The following is a 14772-nucleotide window of genomic DNA, read 5'->3' as shown; positions in this document are numbered from 1 at the left end:
TGGCAACACTGCGTGAATGTAACCTATTGGACGCACGTAGGCCTAAACCGTAGCCTTCCAACTAACGAAGAAGAGCGAACGTACTTTTGCAAATTAAGTCTGCAGAATCAACATAATTTTAAAAGATCGTGTGGTAGTAAAATAATGACACATGAGTCATCATCCGTGTGAACTTTCAACCCCACAAAAAAATTCAAGGACTTTCAAGGACAAGGTGGTTTTTTTGGCTGTTTTCAAGAACTTTCAAGGGCCTTGAATTTATTTTTTTAGATCCACAAACTTTCAAGGATTTCAAGGACCCGTGGGAACCCTGTAAGAATAATAATTGGTGAGAGGAACTAAAACTGCAACTAAAACTGATTTAAATTTGACTTGTTGGACCTACAAGCTCCAACTAACCTCTCGAGGAAAGCTGGTCTCTCCGGCAGGGGGGCGGGAGCGGCGGTCTGAGGACTGTCGATCAGGGAGGAGGAGAGGCCGCGGCCGTCTCGAAAGGTGAGGGGCTCCAGGAAGGAGGTGGAGGAGTAAGACGAGGCCGCTAGCCTCGACGCATGCGGCGCTGCTTGATGGGACGAGGAGGACGACGGGGAGCTGGAGGACAGGAGGGGACCGAGGAGCCCTGCCGACCGGCGTGGCGAGACCGAGAGAGGAGGCGGGGGCAGCGCCACGAGCGTGGAGGTCAGAGCCGGCGCCAGCGGGAGAGGAGAGGAGGAGCGGGAGCCCGGCTGAGAGAAGGCGTGGTCTCTGGGCGGGATCTGCGGGGGCGCGTTGTCCTCGTCTCCCAGAGAAATGGAGCTGGAGCGGGCCCCCTGCTGGGCGGAGCGGGCGGCGTGGCTGTGCTTAGCTGGACGCAGCGGGGGGGCGGGGCTGCGGGGCGGCAACACCGGCCGGTCCTCGAAGCCGCAGGTGATGGAGGAGGAGGAGGAGGGGGAGAGAGTGGGCAGATAGATCTGTCTGTGGGCACCGAAAGGAGCCAGAGGCATGGGGGTGGGGGAGGACGGGAGGGAGCGGCCTGTCGCCATGGGGACCTGGAGCTTCACCATCACCTGTCAGCAGAGAAGGAGAAGCGGCTTCAGACAACGAGCTCACAGAGCCGTGAGCTACGAGCTCCCGGCGGCCGCAGCGCTACCTCTCTCTGCAGCTCCTGGAAGAGGTCGGCGGACTGCGACTCGCTCCGTCCCGCCGCGCCGGACAACGGCGGGCCCGGGGCTTCCTCGGTCGGGCCCTTATTGATGGAGCGCACCTCCTGGTCCTCCGACTGCTCGTCAAAGTCGGCAGTGACCTCGTCGTAGGCCGGCTGGGGGAGAGGCCAGTCCAGGATGGACGGGGTGTCCTGAGGCGGAAAACCGTGGATGATTAGAGGTCAAATGCACGGATAAACTGTCGGGGGTTAGAAAGGGAAAATGATGATAAATCAGACACAGAACCACGGGTGTATCACCAGCAATGAGTTCAGATTTCAGATTATTATGATACAAACAAACTATGTAATGGAGTTCAAAAGATGTTTCTACTGCAGTTTGATGAATGTGGCTGACGGCTGATGAATCTGACCCAAGGACCTGCTATAGTCCGGTGCTTCGTTTAACTAAACTGTACAAACCTCACGCTGCCGTAGTTTAACTTAACTGTCCTGTCATGAACTTTAACATCATGATCACGTCACTAAAGCCTGTGGAGTCTGAAATAAAGCTCCCAGTTTCATCTTTGGCCCCAAAGACTTTATCCTCTTTGAACATTTCCATCTAATCTAAAAAAAAGGATCACTTTTAATTAGTGTTGCGCCGATGCCATTTTTTGGCGCCGATAACAATACCCGATACCTGGCTGTGCAGTATCGGCCGATACCGATACCATACCGATACCATTACTTTGAAATTTATGTGTGTGTGTATATATGAAAAACAGCATTCTACTTGGATGTAAAATAATTGCTATCATGGCTGTGTCAAGCTGCTACCTTATTAAAGCAGGAAAAAAGACTAATACAAAGTGAATCCACTAGAACTAGTTAGTGCCGGGTGAGAGAAGGCTGCGTTCAAGTGACAAACAAACATCAAAATGGTATCTGTGACCTATTTGTTGGTACTCGCCGATACCGATACCACCATTTTAGTGCTGGATCGGTGCCCCGGCCGATATTGGTATCGGTATCGGTGCAACACTACTTTTAATTTACCGCCATAAACAGGTGCTGCATCGCTGCAGCAGCTGAGTGAAGTAAGGCTAGCTGTCAACATGATGGGACGCCATAAAAACACTAGTGACGCAGCAGCAGCAGTGGCAGAAACAACAATGCCTGGTGGTTGGGGAGAACTTGTGCTGTGTGGTGATGAAGTGTGAGGCCCTTTCCCCCTTTTCTGTGCTCTCTGGAAACATCTTGGAGAAGGTGGCGTTACATCAATAGGCAGATATCTATCACAAAACGCTGACCTGGACTTTATAGTTTGTGATTCATTGAGATTTAGGGGTGTTGTGCTAGTATTTCTGTCCCAGTCTTGTGTATTCAGACAGTGAAAAAACGTATAGAAATAAAGAGGTTGTGCTCCATGCTGATGAGATACAGATCATCGGATATTGAGCTCTGATGTAAACCCATTGTCTGGTACGACTTGCATGAGTGCTTACCTGTTTATTTATCAGCAGAGGTGGAACCAACTCACACTTTTGGTCTGTGAGCCGAACACCCTGTCTACTTTTAAGACTAGGCTTAAAACTTTCCTTTTTGACGAAGCTCATAGTTAGAGTGGCTCATGTTACCCTGAGCTATCTCTATAGTTTTGCTGCTATAGGCTTAGGCTACTGGAGGATATAAGGGTCTATTTTTCTCTCGCTACTGAGTCCAACTGTTCTCCAAATTGCATTGTTTGTTATTATTTCAAGTTTTAACATTTTGTTTCTGTCATTTTTATCTTCATAGTAGGTACACCTGGTCTGGCGTTCTGTTAACTGTGACATCATCTAGGGAAGACAGATCACCCGCTATTACCATCTAATGTAGAACAGATTACTGGATCAATGTGTGCTTCTGTGCTTTCTGTGTCTCTGCTCTGTCTTCTCTAAGCCCCAGTGGGTCGAGGCAGATGAGCGTTCACACTGAGCCTGGTTCTGGTTCTGCTGGAGGTTTTCCTTCCCGTTAATGGAGAGTTTTTCTTTCCACTGTCGCTTCATGCATGCTCAATATGAGGGATTGCTGCAAAGCCATCAACAATGCAGACGACTGTCCACTGTGGCTCTACGCTCTTTCAGGAGGAGTGAATGCTGCTTGGAGAGACTTGATGCAACCTGCTGGGTTTCCTTAGAGAGGAAACTTTTAGACCAATCTGTATGATTTAATTCATTTGACTTGAGATGGCATGTGCTGGGAATTGCTGCTATATAAATAAAATTTCATTTATTAAGATCAATTTTCATGTGATGTAATTTCATCATAAACATAAAAAAACATGTTTGAAAGTAACATTAATATTCCATCAGAAAGCCTAGAAATAACCTGAATTGAATGCAGATAGGATCCGACATCACAAACCTATCTAGGTACCCCCATACCATATACCCAGCTATTTCTATGTGGTAATAACACAATAAAGCTGGCCAATAGTAAGAATAATAGTTATAATAGCTCACCAACAAACAGGTAACATTTAACCAGATTAAGAAGATAGTTTGTAAAAAAAAAAAAAAAAATGTTCCTTAAGCTCCGGATCTCTGAAAGCTGACCAAAGCCACAGGCTTGACTTTCTGTCCATAACTAAGGCGTGAGCGGGACAGGGCCGATCAATGAGCACCAATCACCATCACGCTGCACCTGTCTGGGTGCATCCAAGAGGAAAAGTTATCAATCACACTTCCAGGCCAAGGGTCGCCCCACTTACTTTCGAGAGCAGCAGAACCGATGGTTCTCACCGTTTTAAGCCTTCAGCTGTGATTTTATTAGCCGGTTCCATGGAAGGTCTCTGATGGGTCTTAAAAGCCGCTGTACTCACTCTCCATCGCTTTTACAGTGGACCTGGGTCCCGTCAAAAGGTCAGAGACTAAAACCTTCAGATTAGATAGGCCCCCCGTCCACTAATTGCTAGCTAGGCTCCCCTGGGGGACGTGGGTTTGCTGCTAATGGAAAAACAAATCATCTTTTCTTCTAACCTCAGCTGAACAACATTGTCTTCCATAAATTTAGTTCCCCAACCCACAGTGTGGTCAATGAGCTTAGGCAGCCAATTTAGTCCTGACATTTGACCACCGTGAGCTGCAGAGCGAAGGCAATGTGGCCGATATCTGAGACTGAGCTGATGCTTACATGATAACTGTTGCATCTGAGATCCAATTGGGGCTATATATTGTTTTAGGGGCTATATTAAAATAGTCTGAGATCATCACAGAACGCTTCTAAACTGTATCGCTAGGCACATTTATTTGTTTGGGCTAAGTAGTGATCTCTTCTCTGCACCTTGTTGCAGATTTGTGCTCAAAAAAAGACTACAGCTGTCACTCAGTGTTGAATCTGGATAAAATCCTCGTAAAATTAGCTACATTTAACTATTTAGATTAGATTAGATTAGATTAGATTAGATTAGATTTAACTTTACTGTCATTAAACAGGTATAGGTACAAGACAACGAAATGCAGTTTAGGTCTAACCAGAAGTGCAATAGCAGCAAGTGCAGGATAAACAATGGTTCCATAAGTACAGGACATGGGTTTTTACTGAATAAATATAGAGATGGATACTATTATAAACAGAATTTTACAGATAGATTTGTCCTATGAATATAATATATAGATAACTAGTATAGTGAACTAAATATACAGGTGGATATTACTATGAATAGAGTTTTTACAGATATGTACAATAGCATAATATACAGATAGTTGTTATTATAACAGAGTTTACAAGTGAACATGTGCTATGAATATATGTACAGATGGCTATTACTATAGGCAGAATTGTGAGCATGATATACAGGTAGCTATAACTATAAAATTAATAAATAAAGTTCGGACAGAAGCTATCTAAATTAAAGTGCAGTGGAAGGTAATTGCATATTACAGTTAAAGTACGGTATTGCAAATGTATATGTAAACAATTGGTACTGTGAATAAACAGGCAGCAAATCAATATTCAGTCAAGGGGAGTAGTGCAAGACGCATGTAAACAGTTGTTACAATAGTAACAGTCAGGAGTGCAAGTGAACATTACTATTACAACTATTGTTGTGAAATAGCTATATTACCAACACCAAAATCATTTTACATTTTGCTGTTAAATCAATATACAGTAACTGGGCCAAAACGGCAGTACATCAAAATGTAGTTGGGATTTTCCTTGAGCTTAGCTAATATTTACCAGGTTTCATTAAAAGTTGCCCGTCACAAGTCGCTAGAGCTGGGCGATATAGCTAAAAAAATCTAATCTCTGATTTTATTATACCAAATTTGAATAATCTATTCTTTTCCCTTTTGTTTCATAAAAGCAAATAAGAAGACATTATTTCTAAAAGCCTTGCTTTTATTTCTGGGAGTTTGAATTTGAACGCAACTAAACACAAGGCTTGAAACTTGCTCGTAAAACAATATGGCGGACCCTGTTTGCTGCTGGTGGCATTACACAATGAGCTTCTAAAAGTAAACTAAAAGTTTCCCCTTTATTGTATTTTAACAAAATAGATTTTCTTATTCAAAGTTGCATATTACTTAAAATTTCCCCTTTCGGGACTGATATGGTGCAAAGTTTAACAGAGTGCATTGGCAAAAAAATAAAAATCCATATAATCCAAAAAAAGAAAAAACAGTAGATCTTAAATTGCAAATTTGCATTAATCGATAGAAACGATTCATCGCTCCATTTATGGCACCAGAAAATGCTATTATTGGGCTTTCTTCATCTGGAAACAGATGCATACAACACCTTACCGGCGCAGCCATGATAAACTGGTCGAACTTGCACGGCTGACAATACAGCGATCTGATTGGCTGAGCAGCAAAACTTGAATCACGTGACCTCTTGGACCGGAACGCAACAGTTTTAGATTTTTTATCGGCTATAACTTATTAATGTGCAAGTGAAAACGTGGGAACATTGGTGTTTTAAGATCACTGCTATGTGTAGCAACTTATCCAAGTGGAAGAAAGTTGCCCCCTGACAGTTCATAAGAAAAGTCACCCTACAGATTCTGGCCCACGGCCTATAACACGAAAATCTTCAACTTTTTTAAAAGCTGCCAACCACTATGCCAGTTTATGGGAAAAATTCAATGATTCAATAATTAACCTTAGCCCATTTCATCAAACCTTCCAGAACTTTCACACAACTTTTATGGAACTTTCCTGAAGCTTCTACACTGAAAATGGCTTGTTAGAGCTACTTAGTTTAACAGAGGACGTTGGTTGTACAGCAACCTTTTGCTTTCACAGCAATCTACAATGTTGGTTGATGACAAATTGGTCTCTTCACTTCAACACAACTCAATCCTAATTGAACTGTTTGATCAATTATAACAGTGCTGGGGGTTTAAGTAAGAGGTAAACTCACTGGGTTTGGTCTGGCGACCTCTTTATGTCTAAAAGGAAGATCTTTCAAATCCTCTTGTTAAAATGCATCATTCTTGGTGGGTTTATAACTCCAATCATTGACTGGGACGCTGTAGTTTCTTCTAAAACTAAATAATTGGATCTGTTTTTTGTTTTATTTACTTCCTGGGAACAGAAAACACAAACTTTGTCTGAGCGGACGGTGACTGTCGAAGATCAAGCAAACAAAGCCAGACTTTCCGTGACTTGGCAGAGCCTGGATGCGGCTCCCTGGAGAACTGATGTTTGTCGTGTTTTACAACCTTCTGCGGCACGAGAACGTGAACAAACAAAAAAAACATCGGAACTGGCTTTGTGAGGACGTGCGAAAAGCAAATCAAATGGAGAGAAAAGTTGAGATAGTTCTGTCAGTGAACGTTTGCACTGAGATTTGGAAGACACCACGATCAGAGCCCTACCTTCAGGGTGTCTTCATCCGGCTGATGCGTCTCTGTGAGCGGGGAGGGCGTGGTCGAGCTGAAGCTGTCGTCTGTGAAGTCGATGAGCGACACTTCGCTCTTGGCCGATCGCACGCCGCCCCCGCCGCCCTCCCACGGCCGGAGCTTCAGCCCGAGAGACGTTCCCAGCTTCTTGAGTCCAGACGATGCGCTGAAGTCGTCCTCGTCGTCGTAATCGTCCATCACGGAGTCGTACAGCGGCTCTGGAAGCACACGGAAACACCGGCGTCGGCACGGAGCAGCGGGATAGGCGTAGAAAGGTGGGAATGTGGGTTACAAGGCGGGAGAAACGTACTTTTGAGCAGAACAGCAGGCTTTGGTGGACGAGGCGGGGGCTTCTCTGTGAAGGACAACGTTCAGTTAGACTTTAACGGAAACTTCCGATCGCTTTCCTGCCATCGTCACGATTTAAATGAAAGTGAGTTACTCTTTGAACGGTTGGGCAGCTTGGTTGGTCTCGCGGTTCCAGAGTCAAAGCCCAAGACATCCGGAGGGTCCATCGGGTTCCCCAAATACAGACTGAGAGAGAAGACACGTAGTTCAAGCTACAGAGCAAAATCAAATCAAATACCCAGAAACGTCTGAATATATTTGGACTGATGTCATAAGTGGTGGATAAGCACACGTTTCTGCTTTAAGAGCTGATCACATTAATATTGATCTGGTGACTCCACCGGTCTTATAGCCACTATGGGTCACTGCCACTGAGCTATATTATACACTGGAGTGCTAATCACCGTCTGTTTGAACGAGTCGCTTTGAAGCCACCAGCCGCCATATTGGTACTCCCTATTTCCCCCCAGTAACTAGGGAATATGTGCGCTACAGCATCGAATAACGAGGATTTTCTCAAGTTCAGGGGGATCATAAAACTTTTAAAATGTGAAATGCAATATAGTTTTATGTTATGTTCTAAAAATATCAAGTACTGAGAAAGTCATGTGCTGAAATATTTTGCATTTTATTCATTTAAATATATATGTTTAACATTTATAAATATATAAATAACAATATACAAAAACATATATTTACATATGTGTATACATATATATACATATATACATATACACATACTTATATATACATATACATATATTTAATATGAATAACATGTAAAATATTTCAGCACCTAATTTCCTAGTAGTTGATAATGTTAGTACATCCACTGACTGTAGAATTACCTGTGAAACGTTTTCACTCAGCCAGAAAACTGCTTGTTGTTGCAACCAAATCCTATGGGATTCTGTGAGAGTAGGGAGGAGCAAGATGGCGGCCAGTGACTTCAGTTTTTCGGCAAAATCAGCACTCCAGTGTAATATATAGCTCAGTGGTCACTGCCCTAAAATCAGCCAACAGGAAGCTTCTCAGCAACTGGTATTGCTCTGCCGCCCCCTGGTGGACAGCTGTAGTACCACCATGCAGTTCTGCACCCATCAAGGCTGAGAATCTCATTTCATTGAGGGGTTCTTAATGGTGCGTCTGCGTGGACTGATAATACAGCTAGAATTTGGTGAATTTCTAACAGATTTCCTCCATAATGGGTCAAGATTATAAGAACAAATACATACATGAATTAAGCTGAATCCTTTCAGTTGTTTCTGTTGTGTTTCAGCAGGACGATTGATCCCATATACACATGGGAAGTTGTTTTGGAGGCGGTAAAGCAGGCTAGCCCTGCTACCTTAACCATGATGAAATCTGTGGACCGGTGCTTTATAGTAGAGCTGCACAATAGGTACAATCTCAGTTTGTGCAATGCCAAATATCAAAATCCCAAAAGACTGCTTGGCTGATATATTTGGTGAGATATTATATTTACAGGTTCATGCACTCAAGCGCAGCAGCTCAACCATATATTTGCTCACAGAGAGTGTTGGGAACATAATTTAATAGTCAAGAAATCATCAGTAGCAACACAATTACATTTCTTTGTGATATTTCACAGCGCAACCTGACAGCAGAGATCCGCAGGCATAAAAAAGACTCAAATTCTACAACCTTATTGAGGAATCTCTTTAGGATAAAAAACCTCTGAGACATAAAAACAAGCTGCTTCACGTTTTTTTTTTAGATGTTTTCTAAAAAACATTTTGTTACCTCCACTTCCTGGTTGTCACAAACTTCTCACCTGTCTATGCGATCTGCGTGCCCCCAGCTCCTGTGAGGGTCCGTGTCTCCGTGTCCCGTGTGGATGAAGGAGTGCTTGAGCGGCCGGCTGATGTCCTGGGCGGACAGGCCGGCCACGGCCGTCACGACGTGCCGGGGGAACTGACCGACCCGCAGCGTCCGCCTGTTCTGCCCGCGCCACCAGTAATGCTCCGCCCTGCGGACACAGCGACAGAGAAATCAGGTTAATTCATCTCCAGCGAGAAAAGTCTCCGCTTTGTCACACCGCCTCGCTCGGCTGCTCCACTGACCTCCCCTCAATGATCGTGATGACGTCGTTCATTTGGATCTGGAGTTTGTCTTCCTCCTCGAAGTCCTGCAGGGCCCTCATGTCTGTAGGCATCGTCTGTTAAAACACAAACACTCTTAGACACAGCCTAGTGTCCGCCATCTTGCAGGGTTCCTACAGCATAAGGCAAGTTAAATTCAAGACTTTTTAAGACTTTTTAATGCCACTTGAAATAAAAAGTTAAGACCAACTTCACGATAAACAAGATAAACCTGGTTGCGACAACTTCACCCAAATGATTATTTTAACATAAACCATTACTTTCTGGCTCAGTAGACATGTTAATGATTTTGAAAAACATTCCATATAGGAAGAAAGCTAAAAAACACACAAATTACAGATATATTTTTAACAACTACTGAACTGAATTCACAAACTTTGTTTTGTTCCCTACTAAAATAAACTATAAATCAGTTTTTAAAACCACAACATAAGCAGTGCCAACTCTTTTTAACAGCTATAGTCCAGCTGCAACAGTTTTTATGGGTTCCGCTATCGTGATGGAACCAATAATGGTTACATTGAGCCGTTCAGTAAATTGAAAAAAATATAATTGTGTCAATTATTTTACTGTTTGGTAAGGATTACAAAAATACAATCCTATTTATGACCTGGTAACAATTTTAAGACCTAAGAAAGACTGATTTAAGACATTTTAATGCCAATTAAGGCCTTGGTTTTATATTATAGAATTCAATGCCTTTTAAGACTTTTTAAGGATCCGCAGGAACCCTGTCTTGGCTCACCGTCAAATGCATCGATGAGCTCTGACAATCTAACGCCCTTCAGCGTGGAAGTTATGACTGAAGGAAGACGCCTGTTAGCCATTTTGCTCATCACTGAGACGATAAAAGATAAAGTCACAGGAAAAGCAACAACAGGAAACGAGGAGAAGCCTCTTGGTTGTGAAACTGCATTTTTCTCTGGAAATACTGAAAATGTTCAGCATCTGCAGAAACCAGGAAGTAGAATTACACCTGAGTTGCTCTTTTTAATCCACTTAAAGAGCACCGTCCTGTCTGTCAACACTGGTTCACACGCCAAGATTATTTATTTTTTTTAAATGTCGGCTGATTTTAAAAACCCGTGTGACCCCCCCCCCCCCCAGCCCACAAATCAAAGCTGTAACAGGTTTGCTCGTACAATGCGTGGTGTCCAGCCAGACGGCGAGCACGGGACACACGGACAGGATTCACACGGGAACATTGAGATGCTCTCGAGATCAAACTTGGGATCAGAGTAAATAAACATGGACGACGGGGAAGAACAATGGTGATAGTTTGTGGGCTGATTTTTACAAAGAAACAACATAACAAAAAGAAAAGGCTTTGTTTAAAGGAGTGGAGACAACACATCTATGTTTACTGTATTATGACATAGAAGAGAGATGTGTTGTTTTTTTCCTTGGGGTTTCCCTCACCCCGCTTTCTGATTGGCTACACGTCACATTCGACAGGCTGCACTGCAAAAACGGAAATGAAAAAAAGTCAGATTGTCTTGAACTTAATGTATTTGTCCTTGATTTGAGCGGATAAATAAGATGATCTGCCAATGGAATGAGTATTTTGACCCCTAATATAAGATAATTAGATATACTGCACTTGAAATAAGATGATTGAGATGAGTTGTTCCCATTTAAAGCGCATAAAACATATTCTATTGGCAAATCATCTCATTTGCATGCATAAATCAAGGACAAATACACTAATTTTAACAAAATTCAACAAATTTTTTGTTTCGTTTTTGTAGTGTGGCTGCTAGTTCGTCCTCATGACCTCCTTAAGGTTGTTGGAAGGGGAAGATTGGGGCAGAAATCGTCAGAACTATCCTGTCGTGCTAACCCGGCATTAGAGGTCAGGCTGGATCTGGGAATGTAGTCAATCTTTTGTAAAACTCACAGTTATAGTCAGAGTTAACCAAGCTTTGCAGGAACTACACAAATAGTCGGCCGATATTAAAACCGACCAAACTACCTGCTAATAAAAGAGGCTAAAGAGATTTTATATTTTCACACAGCAAGACGTGACCTCTAGACTCTGGTAACAATAAATAAATAGATAAATGTCTATTTGGATGGGAAGCGAAACGTCTTCAAACTACGGAAAACAGGTCCAGTTTACTTTTTTGGAATGACCATGACCTGGATGACCACCAAATAGATAAATGATTAATTTCATCTCCCAACAACAAATAGGACATCTCAATGTATTCACAGGAAAAAAAAGAAAAGAGTGTTTTCTTGTCAAAATGGTTCAAAGTGGCCTAAAAAAAAGTCTGAGCTTCCCACAATTGGTGAGCCTCTGCTTGCGGCCACGTATTCTGTGCAACGATGAGCTAAAGTAGTCACCTCGAGCAGGAAGTCTCTGAGAGCGACGAAGGTGGGCCTGTCCTCGGGTTTGGGGCTCCAGCACTGCAGCATGACGTTGTAGATGTCTTGAGGACAGTCGTCCGGCTTGCACAGCCTCTCAGCCTCGACGTCGACCTTGTGGAGGATCTGCGGATGGGGACCCGTGTCTCAGATGCACCACAGAGTTCGTTTGTTTACCTCTTAAGGTGTGATTGTAAAGAGTGAGCGGACGCACCTGGCTGCCGTTGAGCCCGAGCCACGGCTCCTGTCCGTGACTGAACATCTCCCACAGGGTGACTCCGAACATCCAGGTGTCAGACGCGTGAGAGAAGCTGCGAGACTTCAGAGACTCTGGAGCACACCTGGATTTTTCGACAGAGACAGAGACAGAGACGTAGAGGCAGCAAATAAAAACAAAAAAAACAAAGGTATCAAAGATTCTGCTTTCCTCACCAGGGAAAAGGGATTTTGTGGCCTTCCTCCATGATGTACTGATCCGTGTGTGTAGGCAGCGCCCGCATCAGGCCGAAGTCGCCAATCTTCACGGTCTCATTGGTGGACAGCAGAACGTTGCGGGCGGCCAGGTCTCTGTGGAGGAATCGCCTCTGCTCCAGGTACGCCATTCCACTCGCCACCTGTACAGATGACAGCGGGGCCGTTTCAGCTTCCACAGTGAGCTCAACACAACGCAGTCTGTATGAAAAGACAAAAAAAAAACCAGACCTGCACGGCGTAGTTACACAGAACCGAGATGAGGATATGACCCTGGCGTTTTCTGAGGCGGTCCAACAGGGAGCCCAGAGGCGCCAGCTCGGTCACCTGGAGCCCAAACGAGCGACAGGAACAAGGATCAGTCAAGGATTCGTACCCCTTGAAAGCTTTCTCTGTTTATCACAAATTAGACCTGAGAGCGTCATCCCGGTGGTGAAGCACCGTTTCACGGGATAGCCCAAAGGAAAAGTAGGGCAGAGCTCACTTTGTGGCCTCAATGAAAAATGTTATGGTTGAAAGCACCATGGCCACCATGAACCAGGGTGAAGGTAGCATCACGCTTGTCTGCAGCAGGAAGCTGGTGAGAAGTGATGAGGATGTGGAGGGAGACTGTCTGAGTCCAGACCTAAATCCGATTGATGATTAATTTTTTTTTCAATTCAATTTTATTTATATAGTGCCAATTCATGAAACATGTCATCTCAAGGCACTTTACAAAGTCAAGTTCAATCATATTATACAGATTGGATCAGATTATACAGATTGGTCAAAAAAGTCCTATATAAGGAAACCAGTTGATTGCTTCAAAGTCCCGACAAGCAGCATTCACTCCTGGAGAAGCGTAGAGCCACAGGAAGAGTCATCTGCATTGTCCATGGCTTTGCAGCAATCCCTCATACTGAGCAAGCATGAAGCGACAGTGGAAAGAAAAACTCCCCATTAACGGGAAGGAAAAACCTCCAGCAGAACCAGAACCAGGCTCAGTATGAACGGTCATCTGCCTCGACCGACTGGGGTTAGAGAAGACAGAGCAGAGACACAACAAGAGAGACAAAAAAGCACAGAAGCACACATTGATCCAGTAATCTGTTCTACATTAGATGGTAATAGCGGGTGATCTGTCTTCTCTGGATGATGTCACAGTTAACAGAACGCCAGACCAGATGTACCTACTATGAAGAAAAAAGAGAGAGAACTAAAAGTAAAAGATGAAATAACAATCAAACATTGCAAATTTGAGAACAGTAGGAGAACTCAGCAAAGTGAGAAAAACAGACCATGATGTCCTCCAGCAGCCTAAGCCTATAGCAGCATAACTATAGAGGTAGCTCAGGGTAACATGAGCCACTCTAACTATAAGCTTTGTCAAAAAGGAAAGTTTTAAGCTTAGTCTTAAAAGTAGACGGGGTGTCTGCCTCACAGACCAAAACTGGGAGTTGGTTCCACAGGAGAGGAGCCTGATAACTAAAAGATCTGCCTCCCATTCTACTTTTAGAGACTCTAGGAACCACAAGTTAATAATTTACCTAATCTATACATATATTTTAAATTATCTTAATTTTTTATTGATTAATTTGTTTTCCCTCGTCACTGTGGGCTGTTCTCTCTGTGTTTAGTCTTTATTGATTATGTTTGGTATGACACACTTTTGGACGGCAATTAATAGTGAAAACTATGTAAAAAGTGAAAAGAGATGCATATTGTCTTTAATTAAGTATCAATAAAAAATGCTGCAAAAAAAATAAACAAAAACAAAGGTGGATTCTTCTTGGAACAAACACTTTGAATATGACAAACTGAAAAAAAGGTGCAAGAATCACCATCTTCATGGGCTGCGTTAGGACGACTCCGTAGAGACTGATGAGGTTCTGGTGGCTCAGCGAGTGCATGGCGTTCACCTCTCTGATGAAGTCATCCAAGCCGTCCGAGTCCAGCACGCCGGCCTTCAGGCACTTCACTGCCACGGACAGCTGAGGAAGACAGAACCCTACGGTCAGAGAGTTGAATCCGTACATAGATGCACTGCACTCCTGCGGTGCTTCCACACCGAACGTGACCGAGGCGAAAGAAGCGAGGGATTTACACGCTATCCCTATCTAAAGGTGCGTTCAGGAGGGAATTAACGGTCAGCGATGTGACCGACGCATTTTGAGCAATGCGAACAGCATGAACTGGGCGATGTCAAGGCGATGAGTTTGATAATCTGAACTTTTGTCCTCCTTGTCCATTTATTTAAGCATGAAAATGTGTCACATATTCAGACAATATAATTAGACTATATTTCTACTGAGCAGTGGTGGCTTTGTTGCAGAATCAATTTTATTACTATATTTTAGATCAGCATATATATATATATATATATATATATATATATATATATATATATATATATATAGTTACATATGTATATATGTAAATATTAAATATTAATATTTTTGTGTGGAATGTTGTAT

At 43.3% G+C, this 14772-nt stretch overlaps 1 protein-coding gene across 8 annotated transcripts in view; it reads right to left on the bottom strand.

Moving 5' to 3' along the window:
- tnk2a (tyrosine kinase, non-receptor, 2a) overlaps positions 1 to 14772 on the bottom strand; it is a 43350-nt gene that overhangs the window by 10479 nt on the left and 18099 nt on the right. For all 8 annotated transcript variants that reach the window (XM_036125098.1, XM_012876303.3, XM_036125101.1 and 5 more), the window contains 12 exons: positions 14140 to 14289; positions 12551 to 12646; positions 12281 to 12462; positions 12063 to 12189; positions 11828 to 11974; positions 9443 to 9537; positions 9154 to 9348; positions 7453 to 7544; positions 7321 to 7365; positions 6987 to 7228; positions 1130 to 1333; positions 400 to 1046 (listed from right to left, as the gene is read on the bottom strand). In XM_036125098.1, the coding sequence (XP_035980991.1) occupies positions 400 to 1046; positions 1130 to 1333; positions 6987 to 7228; positions 7321 to 7365; positions 7453 to 7544; positions 9154 to 9348; positions 9443 to 9537; positions 11828 to 11974; positions 12063 to 12189; positions 12281 to 12462; positions 12551 to 12646; positions 14140 to 14289 (2222 nt within the window). The remainder of the gene's footprint in view (positions 1 to 399; positions 1047 to 1129; positions 1334 to 6986; positions 7229 to 7320; positions 7366 to 7452; positions 7545 to 9153; positions 9349 to 9442; positions 9538 to 11827; positions 11975 to 12062; positions 12190 to 12280; positions 12463 to 12550; positions 12647 to 14139; positions 14290 to 14772) is intronic.

This window comes from Fundulus heteroclitus, chromosome 21, assembly GCF_011125445.2.
Source record: "Fundulus heteroclitus isolate FHET01 chromosome 21, MU-UCD_Fhet_4.1, whole genome shotgun sequence".
In the NCBI taxonomy this organism is placed as follows: Eukaryota; Metazoa; Chordata; class Actinopteri; order Cyprinodontiformes; family Fundulidae; genus Fundulus; species Fundulus heteroclitus.
This window is presented reverse-complemented; position numbering and strand designations above follow the sequence as displayed.